Below are 24,103 nucleotides of genomic sequence, written 5' to 3'. Positions count from 1 at the left end.
GACCAAGAAAATGGTTTTAAGCAGAGAAAGAGCCTTTTAGCCCTTCTTCAGTTGGCTGCCCGAGGAAGCTTTTAAGGCCTGGGGGTTCTCCCCCAGGGAGGCGGGCTGGGGAGGCTTCCGGGATGCCGGCGGGTGGAGGAGAAATCCAGAATTGTTGTAAATATTCATGTCTGGCAAGGAGGGGGAGAGGGAGGCGTATGTGTGGCCCATCTCTCAACTGCACCCACTCCCCTCATTGGTGGTGGTGGGGCGCAGCGCCTGTCCGACTGTCCTTGGACAAAGGTGATCTCCCCTCATTTTTGTTCTCCAGTTGCTAGACTTAAGGAGTCCTTTCCGAAGGCTCTGTAGGGAAGGGACTTGCTCTGGGTGGGTTGTTGTTTTTTTTCCTCCCTCTTTTCTCTTCTTTCGTTTCCTAAAAGAGCATAAATAATTAAAGTTTGGCAGGGAGGAAAAGCTTTCTTGCAGAACTGTAGTGGCAATAAATGAAATGACTCAGAATCCCTTCCCCAGTCAGCTTTTACGAGAGCTGCCAGACAGTGTCTGTTCACGTTCTCCAGATACCAGGGGCGCCCTGACAAAGTTAAGGTCAAGTTAGTGTCTTATCTGGGGTGGCTAGAAATTACCGCATCGCGTCTCCGCGCTGCGCAGAAAGCTATCGTTGGCGGAACTGTTTGCCGAACCCCGAAGGCCTTGTGTGCTCCCTGCGTTTCGGGTGGGGCCTCACATGCGAGGAGAAGGCCACGGCGCGGTCCTCACGGTAGGTTCTCGAGCGGGACGCGCGGGTCTGGAGGCTGTGGTTTCTCCCGATTTTCAGGGTGAGGACCAAACAGAGAGAGAGAGAGAGAGAGAGAGAGAGAGAGCTGGGGGTCAAAGAGGGAAGCAGGCTGGACCTGGAACGAATGCCCCGAGTGGCGTGGGGAGGGAGGACGAATGTACGGTGCCCATGCACGGAGGTGGGGGGGGCCTTCCGTACCCTTCCCCTCTGCACCGGCGAGCCGCTGCAGATGGCGCACCCTCCCTTGCCAAAGCTTGGCTCCCGCCGGAGCTGCCGTCGCCATGTCGTTGAACTTGAATGGTTCGTCATCATTTCCCTTTTCGCCGGTCAGCTAGCTTCATTTTGGGGGCGACTGGCTGCCCGCGCCCCAATCCATGCAGCGAGCAGAGAGAAAATGTGAGGCATTTCTGCGTCCCTCTCCCCCAGATATAGCAGAAACGCCTCCCGAGCCCCCCGCCGCTGCCCTGGGTCCTGAGAGATCGCGGGGCCTGTGTGCAGTGTCCAGGGAGCCATTTTAGGAGACAGATCCAGGGGCGTCGACCAGGAGCCAGAAATGGAGAGGCACAGCGCTAGGATGGAGATAGGGAGGCAGATAAGTGTGCTGGGGGTCTGGGCTGAGGAGAAGGGTGCGAGAGGAATGGGGGTGGGGGTGCCAGCTGAAGGGAGGGGGAACACGGGATGGACAGTTCTGGGTAGGAGAAGGCTTGATGCCCTTCCCTCAACATCGACCTGTTTGCGCAGTGTTGGGGGAGGGAAGCCTTTTGGGGAGGGGGCGGAGGAAAGAGATGAAGAAAGGAGGGAGGAGAAAAAGACCAAGGGGGTGGGGGGAACATCAGCTAGAAAATAGACATTAATTCGGACCACCCGCCCTTTTCTGTCTGCGGCACCGTGGGCAGGGAGCAGAGCAAGAGCTCAGGCTTGGGAGGGAACCAACATCCCAGCCAGCGCTGCCTGCCCTGGTCCCCGGGGTTGTGCTGGGATGACTGGGCAGAGGAATCCCAGGGGCAGAGGCAGATTAGTGCCTTAGGTTCTGGGCTTGGGGTTTAGAAAGAAACTGCTTTTCCTTTGGAAAGCGCCGGCTCTTTGGAAAGAGGAAGCCTAGGCCTTGCTGGGAGAAGGCTGTGGCAGGAAAGTGAGGCCTTGGGGCTCGTGGTGAGGACCTGAAGAGTCCCCCAGGGCCAGGTGGTACCAAGGAGCTCCACTGGGAACACAGAGCCCACGGAGAGCCCTTGGAGAGCTAAGGGATTTTTCTGGAGTTGCAATGACCATGCCGACTCAAGGGTGCCGTGGGAGTCTCGGGAGATGTTTGAATGCTCAGCCCCTAGTCCGGCTTCTATACAGGGAAAGGTCTTGGTATTAAGGAAGACTGGTCCCAGACCAGGCCTAAAAGCAGAGGGGGTGAGGAGAGTGGAGGCACAGGGGCTTGTGCCCATTGGGGGGTGGTGAGTAGGAGGCACTGTGAGGGCAGGACTTCAGATCCTTTTGTTCACTAGAGCTTAGAGAGAAGCCCTGAGTCCTTAGGGTGCCTCCGAGGACTGAGCTCCCCTCCTTCGTTTAGTTCTGAGAGGGAAGACAGGAAGGCGACTGAGAGAGACAGTGACACACTTAGGGGAAAACCGGCCAGAGGATGGAGGGACCCAGAGAGGAGGGGGGGAGGAAGAAAGTAAGAGAGTGGTAGGTGAGGAAAAGGAATTCAGAGTGGACAAGAAGAGAATGAGGGGGAAGACTGAAAACCACGGAGGAAGCAAAGAAGGAGGGAGGCTAGCATAGAAAGAAGGAAGCCAGAGAAGAGGAGAGAGGGCTCCGTGGGCACCAAGGCCCTGGCCGGGGGGCGAACACTTGGGAGGTGTTTGCGTAGGTTTTTCCGAGGCCAGCACTTGCGCCCTAGGGGTTGATAAGGGAGAGAGCCAAGTTACTCCGAGGTGTTCGCGACGTGTTCGCAGCGGGCTGAGAAATATGTAAATCAGGGCTCCGTGCGCCCTGGAGAGTAGCGCAATTACGCCCCTTGAACAAGAAGCAACAAGCTCCAGGCGGGTGAGCTGCAGAGGGTGGTGGCGTCGCGGGGGAGGGAGAGGCTTCAGGAAAGGGGCTGGGGGGGGGGTGGGAACCTCACACCCTCACACCTAGTCCCCAGTGCCAGTGCGGGGCTCCCCCCCCCATTCGCTCGCCGCTCCGTTCCCTTCCCCCTTCCTCCCCCTTCCTCCCCCTCCCTCCTCCTCCCTGCCGGCCTGGGTCCGCGTACTTAAAGCAGCGCGGGCGGGCGAACGCGGGCGGGCGGCCCAGTCGGGCGGTGGCAGATGCGCCCAGCGGTGGCAGCCGCCGGCGGCGCGCAGGTGACCGGCCTGAGGCGCAGCCTGGCCAGGGGGCGCCCAGGGAGAGCTGGCGGGAAAGGAGAGGCCGATCCGCCCCCAGCGTGCGCGCGTCTCGGCGCCAGGAGCCGTCCCGGGGTGTGTTGGCGAGCACTGATATAGATATAAGGACATTTCTCTCCATGGCGTCACGTGACATAATTACCACCAGAATCAATCAAGATGAATTGCACGTCAGCGCCCGGTGGGGATTTTTGCTTAGTTGATCCTGGCCCAAGCCTCTTGTGCAATCGATGGCTCAGGTTGGCGGCGCGGGGAGCGGCCCGGGGCTTGCCGGCGTGCACGCCGCGGAGCCATGAACGACTTTGACGAGTGCGGCCCGAGCGCAGCCAGCATGTACCTGCCCGGCTGCGCCTACTATGTGGCCCCGTCGGACTTCGCTAGCAAGCCGTCATTCCTCTCGCAACCGTCCTCCTGCCAGATGACTTTTCCCTACTCCTCCAACCTGGCGCCGCACGTCCAGCCAGTGCGGGAAGTGGCCTTTCGCGACTACGGCCTGGAGCGCGCCAAGTGGCCGTACCGCGGCGGCGGCGGCGGCGGCGGCGCGGGGGGCGGCGGCGGCGGGGGCGGCCCTGGTGGGGGCGGCGGCGGCGCCGGGGGCTACGCTCCCTACTACGCGGCGGCCGCGGCGGCGGCGGCCGCGGCGGCGGCGGCCGAAGAAGCGGCCATGCAGCGAGAGCTGCTCCCGCCCGCCGGCCGGCGGCCAGACGTGCTATTCAAGGCGCCGGAGCCGGTGTGCGCCGCGCCGGGGCCGCCGCACGGCCCCGCGGGCGCCGCCTCCAACTTCTACAGCGCCGTGGGCCGCAATGGCATCCTGCCTCAGGGCTTCGATCAGTTCTACGAGGCGGCGCCCGGGCCCCCGTTCGCCGGGCCGCAACCCCCGCCGCCGCCGCCCGCGCCACCGCAGCCCGAAGGCGCTGCTGACAAGGGCGACCCCAAGTCCGGGGCTGCTGCTGGCGGAGGGAGTCCCTGCGCCAAGGCGACTCCTGGTTCGGAGCCCAAGGGGGCAGCGGAAGGTGGCGGTGGCGAAGGCGAGGGTCCCCCGGGGGAGGCGGGGACCGAGAAGAGCAGCGGCACAGGTAGGCTCTGGGCTCAGGGGGAGCGGCTGAGCCGGGGGGCCGCGGGTGGGGGGGTGGCGGGGGCCTCCCTCTGCTTGCGCCGTTTTATGTGCTACTTTATAAGCATTTGAAGGGGTTTATACATCCTATAAGATTTCCAGGGTCGTTGTAAAGCGTGTTTATGATAGGAAACCAATTTAGGTGGGCTTAAGGTAGACTTCGAGGGGGACATTAATTGCTGCAGAGAGCTTCCCCCCCACACACACACTAGGGGGTGGGTGGGTGTTGAAGACCGTGGGGAGAGAGGGTGGGAGGGAGAGAGATTTCCCAGACAGTTGGTGAGTGTGGACAAGGGAGCCCCCTGCTTTTGAGCGAGGGGCTGGGCGATCCTTGCACTGGAGTTTATCCAAGCCGCTGGCTGGCGCGCACCGCTGGAGTAGAGCAGATGCTCTGGCGGGTGCACTCCTGTCTCCATCTCCTCGTGTTCCAGTTCAGAGCCTGACTCCCCCTCCTTTCCCCTGTTTAGGTGCCCAGGCTAGTTGTGAGTGCGTGAGTGTGTAAATGTGTGTGTGTTTCCTGGCGTGAACACCCGTCCACGCCCGCACTCTCCTGTGCCCGCCCATATATCATCCCCCACGACGCAGGCAGGGCCTTTCAGCTGAGGTAGGGGACGTCCCTCACGGGGCCCGGGCCTGGCCCTCGCTCAGTGGCCCAAGCAGGAAGGTGGGAGCTGGCAGACAAGCCTCTCTCACCCCTTGGTCTCTTTGCTTTGCAGTGGCCCCCCAGAGGTCCAGGAAAAAACGTTGCCCCTACACCAAGTACCAGATCCGCGAACTGGAACGTGAGTTTTTCTTTAACGTATACATAAACAAAGAGAAAAGACTTCAACTCTCTCGGATGCTCAACCTCACTGATCGGCAAGTCAAAATCTGGTTCCAGAATCGCAGGATGAAAGAAAAGAAACTGAACAGAGACCGTCTTCAGTATTTCACTGGAAACCCCTTATTTTGAGAGCTTCAGGAAGCACCCCCTCCCCGAGCCCTATCCACCCACCCTCCTTTCCGAAACCAGCCTGCCCTCCGCAGGCCCACTGTCCTTGGGTTTAATGACGCCTCTTCTCTGTGGAACTTCTCGATTCCTTTCCACGGTCATCTCCGGACCTCCCAGCGACCACCACCGCAGCCTGAGGACGAGGCCGGGGACTTGGCCGAGCGGATCCTAATAAGGGGAAAATGGTAAATGCAAATGTCCCTTTCCAATTTTACCGCCAATGTGCTGCTGTTCCTCCTTCCCCAGTCCTCCTGGGGATGCGGTGGGATCTGTAGGGTAGGCCATAGGGACTAAAAGGCGCTGGTGTTTGGTCTGAGTTTAAGCGATCACTTTTTCCCCATCCTCTGAACGCAGATTATTTAAGCTCTGAGAAATGTACCTTTGGTCTGTCATATCAAGGCATGAGTCACTGTCTTTTTGTGTGTGAATAAATGGTTTCTAGTAAATTGGAGGTTATAGCTTCAATCCACTGCATGAATTATCCCATGAAGAAGTTTAGTGTCGGATTAGGATATCTTAGTGGCCAGAATTCAGTGATAAACCAGTGGAATGCTTTTAAATTTTACTATAATAGGTGTTTTTCTTTGCACCCCCTCTAGACTACACTGCTAAAACACACACACACACACACACGATATATTTCTGCATTGATTGTGTGATCCAGCCAGACTAGTGCTTATTTCTTCAGGCAACGAGGCTGGAACAGCAGAAACTTGAGAAGCAAATCCCCACAACTACCCCAGTCTACTAAATTTGAAATTTCTGGAAAGACAAAATAATTGTTGAAATCTAGTTAGACAATCCAAATTATCTCAAAGAAATAATGGCAAGCCAAGGTTCATTAAGAGAAACCAAAATCAAAGCCTTCCAGGGGGGATAGTTTGCTAAAATGAAGTTAGTGGATGAAGAGGACTTGAGGTCCTTGCTAGTGTCATAGGGGGTCTGGAGAAGAGAATGTAAGCACAGCCCCCCCCCCCACTGGACTAAGGCCAGGGGCTGCAGACCCACTTCTCACCACATTTACCCCTTTAAGTTAAAGAATGTGGTGAGGGTCGCACTGCACTTTATGTTGCAGAGCCAGGCCAGGCTGTTTACAAAACCTTGAACTGTCTAGACAACACCATAAAAGCCAAAGTTCTAAACAGCTTAATTGGGTTATATTATACACCTTCTGGTGGGCCCAAAAGAGATTTCCGCAATGTGCAATAAACTGGAGAAGTGAGAAAAGCTTCTCTTTCTCTGGAAAGGATGGAGTGAATCTTATGACTCTTAACTTTTCATAAGTCCAAAGTAAAAATATAAATCTATTAGAGGCACAGCATCGCAAGCATCTTTGAGAAAGTATGCATTTTGAACTGCAAACATTTTTAATTACTAAGACTTTTTGAGGGAAGGAAAAACATAAGTGCATAAGTGTATGCCTTTGAACTTCCAAAATGTCAAGGTCATCACCTTTAACCTCTCTGAATAATTAGGCGCCTTAAGGTTCTTCTGTGATTTTCAACAGCCACCCACTCTCATAATACATGCTCACACATCCAGACTCATAGGAACATTTATGACCACACAGAATCATATTGGGGGCTCACCATAAATCTAAGAAAATTCCTAATTTCAGGATCAATAACCTTAATTTCCCTACAAACATTTGAGTAGTTCAATAGCAATTACTTTTAAAAAGAATAATGGTTAAATTAAAATGCCTCTTAGCTTTTGCTACAACTAAGATGTGCTGTATATTTGGGCGAGATCTTAGGAAATGGTCCCCTTTGCTGTCATTTAAAAATATAGTTTTAAAAATAAGGTGTTTGAAGGAGTACGTTTTGTTCAGACATACACCTTTATGATATTTAAAAGCAATTTACCACCCAGCCAAATAAATTATGGCACTCTGTAAGATATGCAACAAAATAAAATATATTTATTTTTTAAAAGCTTCCCTCGACCTTTGGTGAAAAAAATGCGACAGAAACAAAGCAGACAATCAAATTATTTCCTTTGGAAGGGTGTTCTTTTGCTCGGAATTCTAGACATCAGTTTTTAATATTAATGCCCTAACGGCATTATCTTTCCAGAAGCTTCAAACTGATTCCTTTCTTCCTTCATTTAAAAAAAAAAAAAAACTACATCTGTGTAAGCATGTGTGCCAGCCACATAGCCACGACCAGTTTGCAGGGGAGCTGTACAGCCACAAGAGGGCGCACTCACGTTCCAGAAACAGCTTTTGCCAAGAAGCTGCGGTGCCTTTTTTCCCCAATACTAGATTCTGATAGGCACTCTCAGCCCCTTAGAAACAGTCAGAAGCTAAGGTGTTTGCTATTTGTTTGTTCTCAGCAGCCCTAGAATGTGAGAAGTTGTGTACACAGAGAGGGGACAATCAGATTCTTAAAAGAGGAGATTGCCCAACCCCCATCTTTTGCCTTATCATTGCCTTCTTAAATATAAAGCCGTAGCATAGAAATACCTCGGTTTAATCTGATGTCCACGATTTTTAAGACAAATACATGCTTGGATGAAATATGTCATAGCTACTGCGAGTTAATTAAATTAGGAAAAATCTGTGCTGTTGTTGGTTCGAGTGTGGAGAGTGATGCCAACGGTAGGATCTTGCTTCCACCACCTCCTCAAAACCACAGGCGGCTAGTGAGCTCTCAGACCGCGGAAATGATTAAATGCCTTTTGTTTAACACAGAGTAGGGCTTCATAACTTAGCGGTGTGTATACTTAGAAAAATTGAGTTGCGTCCAGGCCCCGGGTGGGGTGGGGTGAGGGTCGTTCTGAACTAAGGATGCTGGAGCCCTGCGCGGTTTGGAGCTACCCCTGGCGACTATGAGGCGCGGAGAGAAGTAGAAGTTGGGGTGCTGGTGCCTGGCTGAGCCTGAGGCCACTGCGGGAGGCAAAGGGTTCTTGGGGAAGTATATGCTTCAAGGCTTTGTGGACCTGGGAACTTGTGTTTGAAGTAAGCGGGCTTTGCATTTGACAGAAGCAGGGCTAGCCCTCTAAGCTGTCCTGGGGCCTTGAGGTGCGGAGTTTGATTTGGGCGCTGGCTGTCAGGAACCGTTCTCCCCGCCACCACCCACCCCCCCCCCCCGCCCCGCTGTGTACCTTCTACGCCCCACCAAAGCCCCTGACATTGGAGTGCCTGAGTCCCGGTCCACAATCCAAAGGGGAGAGGACAAGGGACCTTCTAAACAAGGACCTTGGCCTTCCCTCCCCCTTCGCCCCCTGCCACTGTGCACTGTGAAGTCCCTCTAGCCCTGGAATTAACACTGGCCTCCTTTGGCCCCGCGGACTCCTTTCCCGCTTTCCAGGCCCCAGATCACAGGCTCTGGGGCCGTCTGTCTGCTGGTTCTTCGGCCGCCTTCGTGGGCTGGCATTGGCTTGCGGGGAGGTTGGGGCGCCGCGAGTCCCTCGGCGAGGCGCCAGCGAGAGGCGTGGGTGCTCCCAGCGGGTACACCGGTCTCCGTCTGTCCGGCCATGGGTCTAGCTTAGCTATTGTGAAGTGACCTTTCCAGGAGTCCAAAAGAGACTTCAGTCTACCGGGGGCGAGAACTCCCTCCCCAAATGTCGTTGAGTTCCTCTGCAGGCGTTCCCATCGGCAGCGCATCTGGCTGCGCCCCTTGGCCTTGGCTGGCAGCCGCCCGCCGACCACGGCTGCTCAGCGATATGCAGTGCTTTTCCTCCTGGCGGTGCCCGACGTGGACCGGGCTAGGACCGGGGGATTGGGCCAGGATCTTTGGGGGCTCAAGACTTCCCCCTCTCCGACCTTTCAGAACGCGTAGGGCTCGCTGAGGGTGGTCACGGATACTGAGGCGCCGAGGTCTCGGACTCCGAAGTGGAGGGAAAATGCGCGAAGTCGGAGTCTTTTGTGTGTGTACAGAAACAAGCCCTTGGCCTGCGGTCCGGCTTGCTTGTCTTCGTAAACCCCATATCGCTTTAGTGGTAATCTCCTAGTTTACCTCCTGCAATTCTTTTCACGTTGGCCCCATAGTGCTCCGTGCAACCCAGAGGGGTAACCTGGGGAGATGTCTTTTAATTTGTCATTCTCCTGTCTGTCCCCAAAGAGTAACCTAGCCCAGAGAAGTCAAGGCTCTAATTCAGGGTGACTCCAGGAGCCCCCAGGTTCTTTGAGGCCCAGGACTTTCACTCTTCTTTCCTGAGACAAAGTGTGCAGATGTAAGCCACACTTTTGACTACAAATGCTAATTTCTTGCTAAGGTGACCCTTTTAAATTTTCTCTGGAAATAATTGTGCCAGAGAGGACATCTTGGTAAAAATATGAATATTTCTGTGGTTTGTGGTGCATTATTGATCTTTTCTTAGTGGTAACTACTCTGACTGACTTAAAGATTATGACAAACAACTTTATTAAACAGCTAAGTAAAATAAAGATTCGCTTTTCATAAAGCAACCATCTTTTAAATCCATTTGCTTCATTTCAGCCGTAAGATCTTAATGCACACTTTCCATTCTTCCCGACACAGATAATTTTCTTGAATTATGTTTATTTAGCTCCATTTTTAATGATAGAACTCTCTGAACTATTGACAGACACTGGCCCCCATAAACTGGTCTGAAGGTAGATATCTGAAAGAAAAAATAGAATTTTGTGAGAACAGATTAAAATGATATTGTATACACATCTTTTCTGTGAGCGAAAACCTTATCTATCCAATATGAGGTGACTTTGAACTGAAAGCTACACAGATCTGACACAGAAAGGCCCCCAAATTCAGAAGGCAGACCCTGCTTGTTCTAGCTCACTAAAGACCTACCCACTCTGCATCCACTAGCCTGGATGTTTTCTTCATGTATAAATAAAGATTATGAAAGGGCATTTGATGGGCATAAAATTCCTGATTAGATTGAACAGTCTTGCCTTGCTTGGGATAGGGAAAATTGGGCAATCTCTCTTGGCCGAGTGCAAGGCAACACAATGAATACTGGAGCGCCAAGCTCGCGTCTGGGTGCCTGCCGAGAGCTAGTTCATCGGGCACTTTGTCCAGCCCTGGGCACGCTTAGCTGTGGCTCAGAAGAGTATCTCCACAATGTGAAAAGGGAAATTTTGGGGTGCCGATCAGTGGCTATTAGATTTAAATAGGCTCTTAGTAACCTATATTGAAAGGGGTTTTCCCCCTCCCCTGCCTTTCTCAATCCCCACCCCCAAGCTTAAAAATAGCCACCCCTGTGGAAAGGTAATGTTTAAACCTCTGGCTACGTCAGGCTACAACAGCCAGAGCAGTTAGAGGCGCCAGGCTTTTAACCTGACAATGATGTTGTATTTGAACAGCTGCGTAAAGGTTTAAAAGGTCTGTCTCATTGCCACCGCAGAGTTTTTTTTTTAAAAGGGGTTATTGTTTGGGTGAGGGCACTAAGAGGGGGCAAGCGAATTGGTCCCAAGGCCGAAAATAATGTTCAACGCCTGTTTTCCCTGGGACAGGGGAAATGCTCTTTAGGTTGGGGGGACAAAGGGTTTGGGGGAGAAAAGGGGTTTTGTGCAAAAGTAGGCAGAATCTTAGGTTCCCCCAGAATGTGAAGGCGTCCTAATGAGCATCAAACCCCAAAGAAATGTTCTGCTGAGGCGGAAACTAAATTTACCCACAAGTTCAGTCTCTGGGCCTGAAATCCAAGGCCAGCCTAGTCCTGGGTAAGTGAGTGGGAGAAGAGAACACAGTTGTCTTCCTGGATAGAGAACTGGTTCACGGTCAGAGGTTCCGGGGCCGTTTCACTTTCTTGGCTGCCGGGAAAGGCGGAGAGATGGCTCCCTCTCGCCTGGCAGGGCCCCTGGCCCAGGCCAAGTCTTTGGCAATCAAGGTTAAAGCTCCCCGCTGTTGTCCTGAGGCCTCGGCTTCCGCAGGACTGCTCTCCCGCCTGCAACTAGAGAAGGAAAGAGGAAGTTGTTCAAGTTTCTCATAAAACTCCGAGTTTCCACGGTGGTAGCAGTGGTGGTTGTTCTTTAATGAGCTGGACCACAACCTCAGACCATATCCTCTTTATAGTACTTTCTCTCACCAGAGGAAACAGAACTAAGACTCTCCCATCTCCTTCCTCTTCACCAAGCAAAACCTTGTCAAATAATTTTAGGGATTATCCCAAACTATAAAATTCAACTTCTGACAAAAAGGATAGCTTTTAATATTTGACGATTTGTGTTAAAACAAAAATTGACCTTCTTGGTTGGTAGTGAAGGGGAAAAATCAATAGTATAATTTTCAATAATTCATAAAGCGAACGCCATTATGCTAAATCTTAACTATTAATCTTATCCTTTACAAAGTCTCGATTGATTTGTTAATAAAATATCTTCCCGTGTGTGGCAACAGCGGGTATAACTCTTTAAAAACCTTCAGAAGCAAGAAAATTACCAAGTAGCCCAAGAATGTAGATGAGGATTTTATTGATCGCCCTGATTCTTCTTAATATGTATTAATAAATTCCACAACCTTTTGTACCTTGCACTTGTCAGAAACCAATGCTTTTACAAAATCCATAAAAGGAAAACATATTTTTCTTCGCAGAAGAAGCAAATGACACCTTTGTATTTCTTCTCTCCTGCCTGGCCCAATTTTCTAAAACTTCTGGGGTCGCTGGGCCAGAGTTTTCCCCTTTTCCTTATTTTTCTCTTTCCCCCTTCTCCTCTCAGCGCTGTATTCTCAGGGTGCATGGGGAAGGAAATCTCGTTTTACCAGGGACGCTTTGCCGACAGAGAACTGCTGGCGAAGAATTGTCTCCAGGCGGAAAGCTCCCAGCTCTTGGCCCCTCAAAGGTCAGGGTGTGGTTCCTCTGAGAGTCCAAGACTCCCGTTGCTCGAGGCGCGCGGAGGGGCCACCCGAATTCTGGCGTGAGGGCCTAGAAAAAAGATTAGTGCGGGGGCTGGACCCGTCAGCTATGCTCTGGCTCTGGCCGGCTGCGTGGCCTCTCGGCCCTCGCAGCCGTCTGCGCTTCCCGGGACATTTTGGCCCAGGCATCGCCTGGGAGATCTTCCGATTGGACCCCTGGGAGGGATGTCTCAGGATTTGGTGAAATCAGCCTCACCTTCCCAGATGCCCGGTATGGAATGAGCCACCCCGCGCCTCCACCCCTTGCCCGGGACTTGGCTCTCTTGGGCACGTTCTGCCTGACTGTTTGGAGGAAAATGCTTCTGTGTGCTAGCGCCACTGTGCTGGGGCTTTCCTTCCCGCGCGTGTCCTCCCACCCAAGGCTCCTTCCACCAGCGGGGTCCGGTGGCCGGGACGGGAGACTCAGTGTGGGGCCAGCAGGCTAAGAGATCCCCGGGGAGGCGGGCCGGCGGGCGGCGGCGAGCTCTGGGCCGGTTGTCTCCAGCGCGCACTATCGCAGGCGCATAGTAGATGTCGCTGTTGTCCGTGCTTACGCGGCCGGCCGGCCAGGCTCTGGAGCACGTGACCTGCGAGGAGGCTGCGGCTCAAGGCCATTTTCAAATCTCATTGGCTTGGTTGTCATGTGGTCGGCAGAGGCATCCACAATTACACGGGGAATGTTTTCCTAGAGATGTCAGCCTACAAAGGACACAATCTCTCTTCTTCAAATTCCTCCCCAAAATGTCCTTTCCCAACAGCTCTCCTGCTGCTAATACTTTTTTAGTAGATTCCTTGATCAGTGCCTGCAGGAGTGACAGTTTTTATTCGAGCAGCGCCAGCATGTACATGCCACCACCTAGCGCAGACATGGGGACCTATGGAATGCAAACCTGTGGACTGCTCCCGTCTCTGGCCAAAAGAGAAGTGAACCACCAAAATATGGGTATGAATGTGCATCCTTATATACCTCAAGTAGACAGTTGGACAGACCCGAACAGATCTTGTCGAATAGAGCAACCTGTTACACAGCAAGTCCCCACTTGCTCCTTCACTACCAACATTAAGGAAGAATCCAATTGCTGCATGTATTCTGATAAGCGCAACAAACTCATTTCTGCCGAGGTCCCTTCGTACCAGAGGCTGGTCCCTGAGTCCTGTCCTGTTGAGAACCCCGAGGTTCCTGTCCCTGGATATTTTAGACTGAGTCAGACCTACGCCACCGGGAAAACCCAAGAGTACAATAACAGCCCCGAAGGCAGCTCCACTGTCATGCTCCAGCTCAACCCTCGTGGCGCGGCCAAGCCGCAGCTCTCGGCTGCCCAGCTGCAGATGGAAAAGAAGATGAACGAGACGGCGAGCGGCCAGGAGCCCACCAAAGTCTCCCAGGTGGAGAGCCCAGAGGCCAAAGGCGGCCTTCCCGAAGAAAGGAGCTGCCTGGCTGAAGTCTCCGTGTCCAGTCCTGAAGTGCAGGAGAAGGAAAGCAAAGGTCGGTATGAGCAGAGTTGCCACCCCAGCGGGGCGCGCAGTCCGGAATCCCGGCGGAGAGGGAGCGCTCGGGTGCCCAGCGCGGAGCCCAGGCAGCGGAGCTCGCACCGACTTGGCAGGTGCTGCTCTGCCCGGCTTGTAGAGGGGAGATCTCTGCCTCTAGATGGTCCCTGCTTCTCTCGCGCTGCTATGGCCTTCCCGGCCAGTCCTGGCCCTATGGTGATGGCGCCCAGGCAGAGCAAAGCCTTGCCGGGTTTATTTTTCCTGAGCCAGACCTGAAATGCAACAAAAGAGCTCTGAGGAGACCTGCGGCTCCTATACAGGGCCCCAGAGCCTCCTTTCCCCTCCTCAGATTTGCAGTTCCAGATTTTCTTTGCACCCATGATCATTTTAATGTGGTCCAGGGCACAGTGTGTGTGTTCCAGAGTCTACACCCCGCATCCAGCGAGTTTGGGGGAAGGAGATGGTTGGGCCGGTGGGGTAGCAGTGCTTCCTGCCTTTGTGGGGCTAGCTAGGTAACCTTGGCTTTGTCTGGGGAAACTGCTGCAGGCTTTGCAGTCCATCCACAAAGGCAGAGCGGGGAGAATGGATCTGCATTGCCCACTTTGCAGGGCCAGCCTTAAGGCTGGACTGAGGCAAAGAGTCAGTGGTTTGGCTTTTTGAGACGGGACCTTGCCCCCAAACCTCTCCTCCAGCACCCAGAGGTGGGCCACACTAGGGGTTACATTTCTGGAGGAGTGCTTTTGTAGGAGCAAATCGCATGAGAATTCAGGAAACTCTGAGGAATGCAACAATGTCCAGACAGGGTGAAGAAGGTATCCTTTCTTTTTACTTTTATCCTCTAAAAGGGGAGATAGGCACCTATACCTAAACCTGGCTAAGGGATTCCCTGCCTAAGAGAGGTGGGGAAGAAGCGACAGACTTGGAGACCTGAGGCTTCAGGGAGGTTGGTAGGCTTGCCCAGGCCATGGCTTCCTCCACTCCTGCTCTGGAGTGGAGATCCTGGAAAGTTTATTATACTAATGTTTTGTGTGAGTGAGAAAGTTGTGTGTGTGTGTGTGTGTGTGTGAGAGAGAGAGAGAGAGAGAGAGAAATCCTTAATGCAGATATCTTCTGATTGTGTTACTTTGGGCATTGAGTTCTAATTTTGCATCCATTTAAGGTACATTCGGGGCCCATCTCTCTAAGTAATGTTTAATATCAAGCATTGCCCAAAGTGGCCTTCCTGTCAACATGGTCATGGCCAAGGGTATATTTGAATAGAATGAGAGAAAAAAATTCTTGATTTTTTTCTTCTCCCTTTAATTTTGTTAGAGGAAATCAAGTCTGATACTCCAACCAGCAATTGGCTCACTGCAAAGAGTGGCAGAAAGAAGAGGTGCCCTTATACTAAGCACCAAACCCTGGAATTAGAAAAAGAGTTCTTGTTCAATATGTACCTCACCCGCGAGCGCCGCCTAGAGATCAGTAAGAGCGTTAACCTCACCGACAGGCAGGTCAAGATATGGTTTCAAAACCGCCGAATGAAACTCAAGAAGATGAGCCGAGAGAACCGGATCCGAGAACTGACCGCCAACCTCACCTTTTCTTAGGTCTGAGATCGGTGAGAGGCCGGGATCAGAGAGGGGCACCGCATTCCAGGGCCCGGTGCTGGAGGACTGGGAAGGCAGAAACAAAACCTTCATTGCTCTTTGTTTTTCGTTTTGTTTTGTTTTGTTTTCCTGCTAGAATGTGACTTTGGGGTCATTCTGTTCGTGCTGCAAGTGATCTGTAATCCCTATGAGTATATATATATATATTAAAAAACTTAGCACGTGTAATTTATTATTTTTCATCATAATGCAGGGTAACTAATACTGCGCATTTTCATTTGGATCTTAACTTATTGGAACTGTGGAGCATCCATCTAGCCATCCATCCATTCAACCATCCAACAATGTGACTTTTTCATGTTTTTCCTCACACAAAATTTCTCTGTATGTGGTTAGCCCATGGACTCGTGGCATTTTGAATACATCCAGTACTTTTAAAAAATTACATATATATTTAAAAATTAAGAAAACCCACAAGCTTTGGGGGAGGGGGACTAAAAAGCACATTACAATGTATCTTTTCACAAATGAACTTAGCAATGTCCTTGGTGAAATGGAATATTGACAACTTATGCCTTGTAGCCTTTCCCTTGTGGTGCATCTGTGGTTTGGTAGAAGTACAACAGCAACCTGTCCTTTCTGTGCATGTTCTGGTCGCATGTATAATGCAATAAACTCTGGAAATGAGTTTGCTCCATCTGCTTTCTGAAATGGAAATATTTTATGGTGGAAATGAAAGTGTTTGGGGGCAGTTGGGTGGGGGAGAGATGGAAGAGAAAAGTTGGAGAAGCCCAAGGTGCTGAAATTTGGCAGGGATGGGAAGGGTTGAGGAAAAGTCCAGTTTTCATAACTGGAGGAAAGAAGAGAAAAGCTCTGTCTCCAGTCATGATAATATAGTTGTTATCTCAATGGGTCTAAGTTTCTCTGAAGCCTGAGCCTGGTAAGTAAGCCTGAGCCCCCAAGCGGCTTCTTCTGCACAGTTCATTTGTGTGTTTTCTTCTCTTTAGTTTTGTGTGTGTGTGTGTGTGTGTGTGTGTGTGTATTTTTAATGCTTTCAGTGAGATTTTGGTGATTTCTGGATGGGGAACCATCATCAGGGGCTAGGTGGAGACTAGGCTTGCCCACCTGCAATCTGCCCGGCCTCCATTACAGGAACAAGAACAACATCAGCCTAGCATGGCACTGGATCCAATTTTGCTCCCCCTTTGCTCATCCCTACCCCACCATGAGTGCAAGACAGCCAGGCCCCAGCAAAGCCAAGGTTGGGTGAGTTTTCCCATCCCACTTTGCCTTGGTTTCCTTGTATAACAATTTTATGCTAAGTTATTGCCTTTTAGTAACACACATGAAAAAATATAAAGGAAATAGGAAAACAGTCTGCCCAGTCCAATCTCTAGCTACTTAACTATCAAATGCTTGTTGGAGCCCGGGTATGTGAGGCAACCAAAAAATGCAGAAAAGGTGACTGATGTGTATTTTCAAGTGAACAGGACTTCCCTTCAAGTCCAGGGTTCCATTTACAGCCATGGCTTGTGAAAATCTCACCAGCTTTGGTGGAATCTTTACCACCAAGTCCAGCTTTATCTAGTCCTGACAGGAGAAAGGAGGAGAGAATTTCCAGGGAAAAGCTGACAGAGAATTCGTTGCTTCAGGTCTTTCCTGTCTTCAAAGGGTCTCCAGTAGTTTCGAGGAGTTTCACAAAGCAAGTCCTTTTCATCCCAGCCTCTTTCTCCCTAAGAATAATCCGTTTAGGCTTCGTGAGCCTCAGATTCCCTAATGTAAGGAGCCTTTAGGTAACACCATTTATTCCATTTTAAACTTCTTCCCCAAACCAGGGACCTTCCCAAGTTCTAAGGCAGAACCCTTTATGGGTATCATTTCCTGGGACTGAGGGAGAGGGAGCTGAATCCACTTCAGATTAAGAATACTGGAAAAAAATTTGCCCCAGATTCACTTTGGTTGAGAGCAGTTTTTCCTTGACAGTTTTCACACACACACACGATGTGGGGAGCAACATTAGCTGTTATTAGGGGGGCATGTCTCCGAGGCAAATCTATGCTACAGGAAAGGGCAGTCCCTCTGGAACAAAATCAGAAAGCCATTGGCAAAAAGCAATCAATCAGGCAATAAGTAGCCATTACCCCCTTTCTTTCAGGGGATGGAGATGAGCTAGGAGCCCTCCAAGGGTGCCCTGGGCAACTTGGAGAGTGAGGAGCAGGCTCCCAGCCTCCGCCAGCTCCCGGCTTTTGTCTGGGCTCCCAGCGGAGCTCCCAAGGCTTTGTACCATGGATTTGGGAGTGACAATGGGCATTTCTCTCAGATTCAAGGCTGCCCAGCTTTACCTTTGGAATCAAGGGGAGAAATATTGGGAAGGGAATGGCCCAAAGACCTGGTCATCAGGCCGGACTTTTTTTTTTTTTTTCCAGACACCTTCGGATCCACTTGGAGGCCTCACAGTGCGAATGGGCCCCAAGCCACCCTGCCCTGGGAATGGCGGTTCCCGCAGGCCTCCTAGAGGCAGGGCCAGCGCCGCGAGTGGGAGAGGGCCCGCGAGAGCATGTGGGTCTTTCCCCTCTGTGGCCTGTTCTCTTCCAGGGCCTTGCAGCCGCCCAGGAGAAGACGGAGGAACCTTGGCCATCACTGTCAGAGCCCAGCGGACTTCACCACTCGCCCGCCCTTCCGAGGGCACACAGAAGCCCCCGCTGCCGCCGTTGCTCCCGGCCGGGCCGGGTCCTCGAGAGCCAGGCCGCCCCAGTTCACCCTCTCGGGCCCCGGCGCGCGCCTAGCCTCACGTCGAGGATGTGTGTGGCTGCGCGGGGCCTGTGTGAGTGTGGCAAGGGGAGGGGGCCCTCCGAGCTGCTCCATCCGTCCGTTTTATTAGGGACACATTAATCTATAATCAAATACACCTCATAAAATTTTTATTGAAAGGCATAATATCATTACAGAGGTCTTCCACCTGTTTTAAACAACACGACAAGCTGTGAGCAAGCGTGTGTAGGGATGTGTGGGGCGGGGTGGGTTTAGGGAGACAGAGAGGCTAGGGGAGAGCAGCTCCCCTCGGGCGCCAGGGGGCCGCCCTTGAAGGCCCGCCTGCCTCGGCGGCCCCGGGCCCCGCGCGCCTGGGGCCGCTCCGAGCTCAGGCCAAGCGCGAGGTGAGTGTGAGACACGCGGTGCACGGCTCCGAACCCAGGAACTGAGAAGCCCGGGTGGAGACTACGGGACCCAGAGCGGCCAGAGGAGACGAACAAATAGTCCCCAGCGCCTCCTCCGGCCGCACTCGGGCCTGTGGTTCCCGCCACCGCCCGGCGGACCGGGCCAGGCCGAGCGGGCAACCCGGACCGAGGCCTGTGGGCTCTAATTGCAGCGTTTATGTTGATGATGATTTTTTTTTTTTAAATCACAGCAGCCCCCAGTTTAGCGGACTGATTTACTCCGGGTATTGGTAAATATGATCACGTGGGCCGCGCGACCAATGGTGGAGGCTGCAGCCTGCGAACTAGTCGGCGGCTCCGGCGCCGGCGGGGAGCGGCTCGGCGGCGGGCAGTGTAACCTTGGGTGGGAGCGCGCGGCGCCTCAAAATGTCCTCCAGTGGCACCCTCAGCAACTACTACGTGGACTCGCTCATAGGCCATGAGGGCGACGAGGTGTTCGCGGCCCGCTTCGGGCCGCCGGGGCCCGGCGCCCAGGGTCGGCCTGCAGGTGTGGCCGACAGCCCGGCCGCCGCCGCCGCCGAGTTTGCCTCGTGTAGTTTTGCCCCTAAATCGGCCGTGTTCTCCGCCTCGTGGTCCGCGGTGCCCGCCCAGCCCCCGGCCGCGGCGGCGATGAGCGGCCTCTACCACCCGTACGTGCCCCCGCCGCCCCTGGCCGCCGCCGCCTCCGAGCCCAGCCGCTACGTGCGCTCCTGGATGGAGCCGCTGCCCGGCTTCCCCGGCGGCGCGGGCAGCGGCGGCGGCGGCGGTGGCAGTGGCGGCGGTGGTGGCGGCGGCCCGGGCCCCGGTCCCAGCCCTGGCCCTGGCGGCCCAGCCAACGGGCGCCACTACGGGATTAAGCCTGAAACCGGAGCGGCCCCGGCTCCGGCCGCAGCCTCCACCTCCTCCTCCTCCTCCTCCTCCTCCTCCTCGTCCTCCTCCTCCAAACGGACTGAGTGCTCCGCGGCCCGCGAGTCCCCGGGGAGCGGCGGCGCCGAGTTCCCGTGCAACTCGTTCCTGCGGGACAAGGCGGCGGCGGCGGCGGCGGCAGGGGGACCGGGGCTCGGGGCAGGGCTCGGGGCCGGGCCTGGGGCGGGAGGCTCAGCCGAGCCTTCGGTTTGCAACGATCACCCAAGCCCCGGCTGCCCGCTGAAGGAGGAGGAGAAGCAGCAGCAGCATCCGCAGCCGCCGCCGCAGCAACTTGACCCAAGTAAGTGCAAAAGAAATTGCCCCCTGATTTATTGCTGAAACCTGTAAGGCTCGAATGTGCAAAACTGATAGTTTTACTAACCTATAAAAACGTCTAGACGCCTACCCAAGCCTAGGCGAGCAACATGCATCCATAAAAAAGCTTCCCATAACCACCTACCCTGGGCGCGCGGGTTGTACGGTAAACAGAGCGCGGGCATTAAGGCTTTTTATGATAATTCCCCCAAGTTGTGAAAAGCGGCCATCCTTGGTGAAATTAATTTAACGACCTCTCTTCCCCACCCTGCCGTCTCTCTCTCTCTCTGTCTCCCCTCCGCCCCTCGCTCCCCTTCTGCAAACCCCCCTCTTCGTAGACAACCCCGCAGCGAACTGGATCCACGCTCGTTCCACCCGGAAAAAGCGCTGTCCCTACACCAAATACCAGACGCTAGAGCTGGAAAAGGAATTCCTCTTCAACATGTACCTCACCCGGGACCGGCGCTACGAGGTGGCCAGGATTCTCAACCTCACAGAGAGACAGGTCAAAATTTGGTTCCAGAACCGTAGGATGAAAATGAAAAAGATGAGCAAGGAGAAATGCCCTAAAGGAGACTGACCTGGCCCGGCACCGGCTGGAGTGCCCAAAGGCAGCAAGGGTTTTGTTGTTGTTGTTGTTGTTGTTGTTGTTTTGTGGGTTCTTAATTTCCAGAAACTCCAGCGACTCAAGACTGCCCCCCCTCCTTTTCTTTTTTTCTTTTTTCTTTTTTTAGATAGAAGTGACTGTGTGGTTGGTCTCTGTGAGTTATTTGGGACACTGTTTGCTCGCTTAAGTGTTGGAGAAACCAAGTGGCGTTGGAGTTTCACTCTATCCCACTCCCTCCCTTTTCTTGCCTCTTGGTTCCTTAGAAAATGCAATATTTTGTGACTGCACGCTGGCTTGAGGAACCCTCTCTCGTGTAAATATCCCTCATGTTTCCGGAAAGTGCTGTAGTGTAGTCCCCTTCCCCTGGCTCTTTCCAAACAGGGCCTGTGCGCCCTAATTCTGAGAATCTGAAGGCTGAGCAAGAAACTGTGTACACTCCTGCTGCTCGCCCAGGCCTGGGTCTGGGTCACCTACTGGTTGGAAATCCCCGTTTCCTCAGGGAGTCGGCAGGCCCTAGTCCCCCACCTTGAGTGAGGCCTAAAGCATCCCAGGGACTTGGGTGGGTGGAGGGGTTTATTCTCAGAGTATGGGGGCAACTGCTCTCTCCCGGGAAGGGCTGAGCTCCCCTGAACTGCCTTGGGTGGTGGCCCCCTCCATTCCTGCCTGGAAATGGTTGTAAATGTTATCACTTCCTACCAATAAATGCTGATCTGATCAAATGATGCCCTGACACTGGCCCTGACATTGTGTGATTGCTCTATCTCTCTGCAAAATATCACCCACACCAGACAGATTTCTCCATCCCTGCGAGGGAGACATTGCAGACTTGCAGGGCCCTTCCACCTGGCCGTTTGCTCAGATGTGCCACAGAGCTTCCCTTTGTGTGTGCAAACCAAAACCTCCTCCCTGGAGGAGGTCTTAGCGCCCTCCTAATCTTGGTACCAGTACCGCGGTGAACTCGGTGCCTTGGGCCACACTTGGCCTTTCAGCCTCGCAGAGCCTGTGGCCCTAAGTACCAGGCATGCTTGCTAATAAGGCTTTGGTATTCCTCACCTCACCCGTGCCACCCTCCCATAGTGGAAATCCAGCAGCTAACCCTAGTCTCCTAACAAGGGAAAGAAAGGCTAACTCGGTACTCCGGAGCAACAACCCTAGCTCCCCGGAGCTAGCTGGTTTCGGGAGGTCCCAACTGGTTAGGCTGGGAGCTCTGGCCCCTCCCCACTACAACTCCAAAGTGACCTTAGCAGATCAAAATGGTCAAGGCACTCCTCTTAGCTATCCTCATCCCACCGCCCCCCCTTCCCCCTCCACCCAGCTTCTGTGTATGTTTAGCCCTCAGCTTGGCCCTCTGCGGACTGCATTCAGAGGCTAAAATGAAGGTCATTGTAAGGGAAGGTTCTGCCTGAGTACAGCCTTTGCAGGCCCTAGAGGAGGTGGCGGCGCCGGGCAGCCTGAGTTGGGCGGAAGGGAGGGGGCGGTGGCAGAGATCTTGGGGCTCCTGATGAAAGAGGGGGCTCTGTGAAAAAGCAGAGGGGGGCTGAGCTGGAAAGCCAAGGGCCAGATCCGGCAGAAGGTGCTGTTGTCCCTCCTCCCTTGCAGCCTGCCAGATACCTAGAGCTCTTTGAAAACAGGAAGAGCCAAGGTGTCATAAAGCCATCGGGCTGGCCAGACGTCTGGAGGTAATGAGTTTACGACTGGCCAGGCGCTTCGCTTTGAAACCATCTCATTTTGATGTTCATGGAAGGAAAGGAAAAATGCAGACAAAACTGGGTCTTAAAGTCTGGACAATAAAATATAAACAAAACTACGTTGGACCAAGGAAGGCAGGGGTTTGGGAGCCTTTGGGTGAGATGTGAACACTTGCAAAATAAAAACGATGGAAGGAGATGATATATTTCTGATTTTTAAAACGAACTGAGCATCAAGAAGTAGCTTATGACCAGTGGCTCAATAATATTTTGACAGTGGCCATGGTCTAGCTGGTTCTTTGAAAACAAAATAAAACCAGAGAACACCACCACCTTGTTACTTCACAGCAGGAAGGTTAGTGATCTGGGGGACATTTACTGCAGGAAAGAGTCTCCCAGAAGTGTGGCTTGTGGGGAAAAATAAAGTGCATGCCTTTTCACAAAAATATTGAGCCCTCCACTCCAAACTGCACAGCTAAACTATTAGAATTTGTATCTATTCACTATGACAGATACAGTCATTATACCTGAATTGTTGGAAAGCATTTCTGAAAGACAAGGAAAGAGTAACCTAGCAGGAAATACCTAAACTGATTTAATAGTCATTGCTTTAAAGAAAAATTCACAAGGAATGCTTGGTCAGTTCTGTGCATTATGCGACTTTTGATGTAAAACAATTAAATCCCATTTCTTATTCACAAAAATTCAAACAAACACAATTCCAGCAGGGACTTTCCAGAGAGCCTTGCAGAGACCCAGCAAAATGGTTTTTAATTTGACATTAACCTCTCTCCCTCCCAATTTCCCAGATTACTGTGCTTAAATTAGAAAGTCATATAAGAAGTATTCTTTGACTCATGCTAAAAAGCAACAACTTTAAAATAAAAATAACTATGATTATTGAGTTCTATAATTTCTATAGTGTCTTAATTGTCAAAGTGGTTCATTTGAAGAAAAAAGAGCATATCTGCAGTCAGCATTTTAAAAGTTGTGATTTTCTTTAAACAGACTGTCCAACAATTGTGCTTAAAAATCACATCTACAGAAGTGGAACCTGCCTTGTCTGGCAATAGAAGGGTTGTAGTCTTTAGGCTTGGGAACACAAATAAGCATATCCTTGATATTCCGGAGCCTCTACTTACTGCACTTGACTTGTTGACAATCCAAGAATGAAGCTTTATTAGTGTCAGCGCTCCAAGCCTTGTTCTCAAAGAACAAGATTAGAATTGCTTTGAGGCTCATAAAAAGGAAGTTAAATTCGTCCACTGGAGTTGGTATTTTGTCACTAGAGGGCGCTATTGCACCACTTTCTGATATCGTAAAGCTAGGAATTGCTGAGGAATAAGGATTTGATTAAAAATATTTACAATCTTATTTTAATCCCAAATTAGGATGAATTTAACAAAAATAAACAATGTGAACTATTAAATTATACAGCCGTGTTTGTTGGGCATAACACTTTGGCTCAGGATTTCAGAAAAATCTGGACTGTGGCACAGCTGAAACTGTAAAATGCTAGGGTAAATTAATGCATGCTATCAAAACAGAAACATGTAAAAGCATAGACATTTATTTACTAAGTTAGTCACACTTTTTCTGTTCATATTATAAACAGAATGCTCAATTCTTTTCTAAAAGGAACTTGTCCCAAGAGGAAAAATGTGTAATGTTTTCTAAATTAGGATGGAATATGCAGAATTAATTTTGTTGTATTCATGCCTGCCTCCTACAACTCTTAAAAGGTGCTGTTGACATCTTGGCTTTCTGTCTTTTTTTTTCTACGCCCAAATCTATTCATTTACCTGTGGTTCAAACATGTGCAGGCATGCCCATACCCACACCCACACCTACCAGTGGAATAAAAAGGCACAACTACCAAGTTCCTGTTAAGGCTTTGTTGAAAATGACTTCTTAAAAATTATATATATTATATTTAAGTAGTTGTACAAAGGGGTTGCTATTCAAGAAATCAGCTTATGCATCTTATTCCACGTCATCCCTTTTCTCGTTCCCGAAAATAATCTTTGAAGCATGTTTGCAAAACTGAATTATAAATAAATCTTCCACTGTCAGAATCAGTTGTTCCATTTCAAACTTAAAGCTATCTAAATAATAATCGGGGGGGGGGATAAAAAAAACCCCAAACTTTCCTTTCGATCACCCCCATTAACAAGTCCCTAGTAAAAATTCAAGTATCTCCGGATTCATTAACAATCATTTTACCTCCACCATTTCCAGGCATCCCT

The 24,103-nt window shown here is 51.8% G+C and overlaps 3 protein-coding genes across 3 annotated transcripts; all 3 read left to right on the top strand.

Annotated features, from left to right (window-relative positions):
* The first annotated feature begins 3,048 nt into the window (after positions 1–3,048).
* On the top strand, positions 3,049–7,195 carry Hoxd11 (homeobox D11). The gene is made up of 2 exons (XM_048345205.1): positions 3,049–4,223; positions 4,978–7,195. The coding sequence occupies exons 1-2, from the start codon at positions 3,440–3,442 to the stop codon at positions 5,211–5,213; spliced, it is 1,020 nt and encodes a 339-aa protein (XP_048201162.1). The 5' UTR covers positions 3,049–3,439; the 3' UTR covers positions 5,214–7,195.
* A 4,852-nt stretch (positions 7,196–12,047) lies between these two features.
* On the top strand, positions 12,048–15,831 carry Hoxd10 (homeobox D10). Its single transcript, XM_048345203.1, has 2 exons — positions 12,048–13,556; positions 14,870–15,831. The coding sequence occupies exons 1-2, from the start codon at positions 12,602–12,604 to the stop codon at positions 15,145–15,147; spliced, it is 1,233 nt and encodes a 410-aa protein (XP_048201160.1). The 5' UTR covers positions 12,048–12,601; the 3' UTR covers positions 15,148–15,831.
* Positions 15,832–18,208: 2,377 nt separating this feature from the next.
* Hoxd9 (homeobox D9) lies at positions 18,209–21,178 on the top strand. Its single transcript, XM_048345204.1, has 2 exons — positions 18,209–19,548; positions 19,901–21,178. Exons 1-2 carry the CDS (start codon positions 18,729–18,731, stop codon positions 20,140–20,142), a joined length of 1,062 nt encoding a protein of 353 aa, XP_048201161.1. The 5' UTR covers positions 18,209–18,728; the 3' UTR covers positions 20,143–21,178.
* Positions 21,179–24,103: the final 2,925 nt, after the last annotated feature.

This window comes from Perognathus longimembris, chromosome 4 (genome assembly GCF_023159225.1).
Source record: "Perognathus longimembris pacificus isolate PPM17 chromosome 4, ASM2315922v1, whole genome shotgun sequence".
Taxonomy (NCBI): Eukaryota; Metazoa; Chordata; class Mammalia; order Rodentia; family Heteromyidae; genus Perognathus; species Perognathus longimembris.
Note: the sequence above shows the minus strand (reverse complement) of the source record. Positions and strands in the feature narration are given on the sequence as shown.

Coding starts and splice junctions, on each gene's coding strand:
- Hoxd10 (XM_048345203.1), top strand. CDS start 12,602: ATGTCGCTGTTGTCCGTGCTTACGCGGCCGGCCGGCCAGGCTCTGGAG. Junction 13,557..14,869: donor GCAGGAGAAGGAAAGCAAAG/GTCGGTATGAGC, acceptor TAATTTTGTTAG/AGGAAATCAAGTCTGATACT.
- Hoxd11 (XM_048345205.1), top strand. CDS start 3,440: ATGAACGACTTTGACGAGTGCGGCCCGAGCGCAGCCAGCATGTACCTG. Junction 4,224..4,977: donor CGAGAAGAGCAGCGGCACAG/GTAGGCTCTGGG, acceptor TTTGCTTTGCAG/TGGCCCCCCAGAGGTCCAGG.
- Hoxd9 (XM_048345204.1), top strand. CDS start 18,729: ATGTCCTCCAGTGGCACCCTCAGCAACTACTACGTGGACTCGCTCATA. Junction 19,549..19,900: donor GCCGCAGCAACTTGACCCAA/GTAAGTGCAAAA, acceptor CCCTCTTCGTAG/ACAACCCCGCAGCGAACTGG.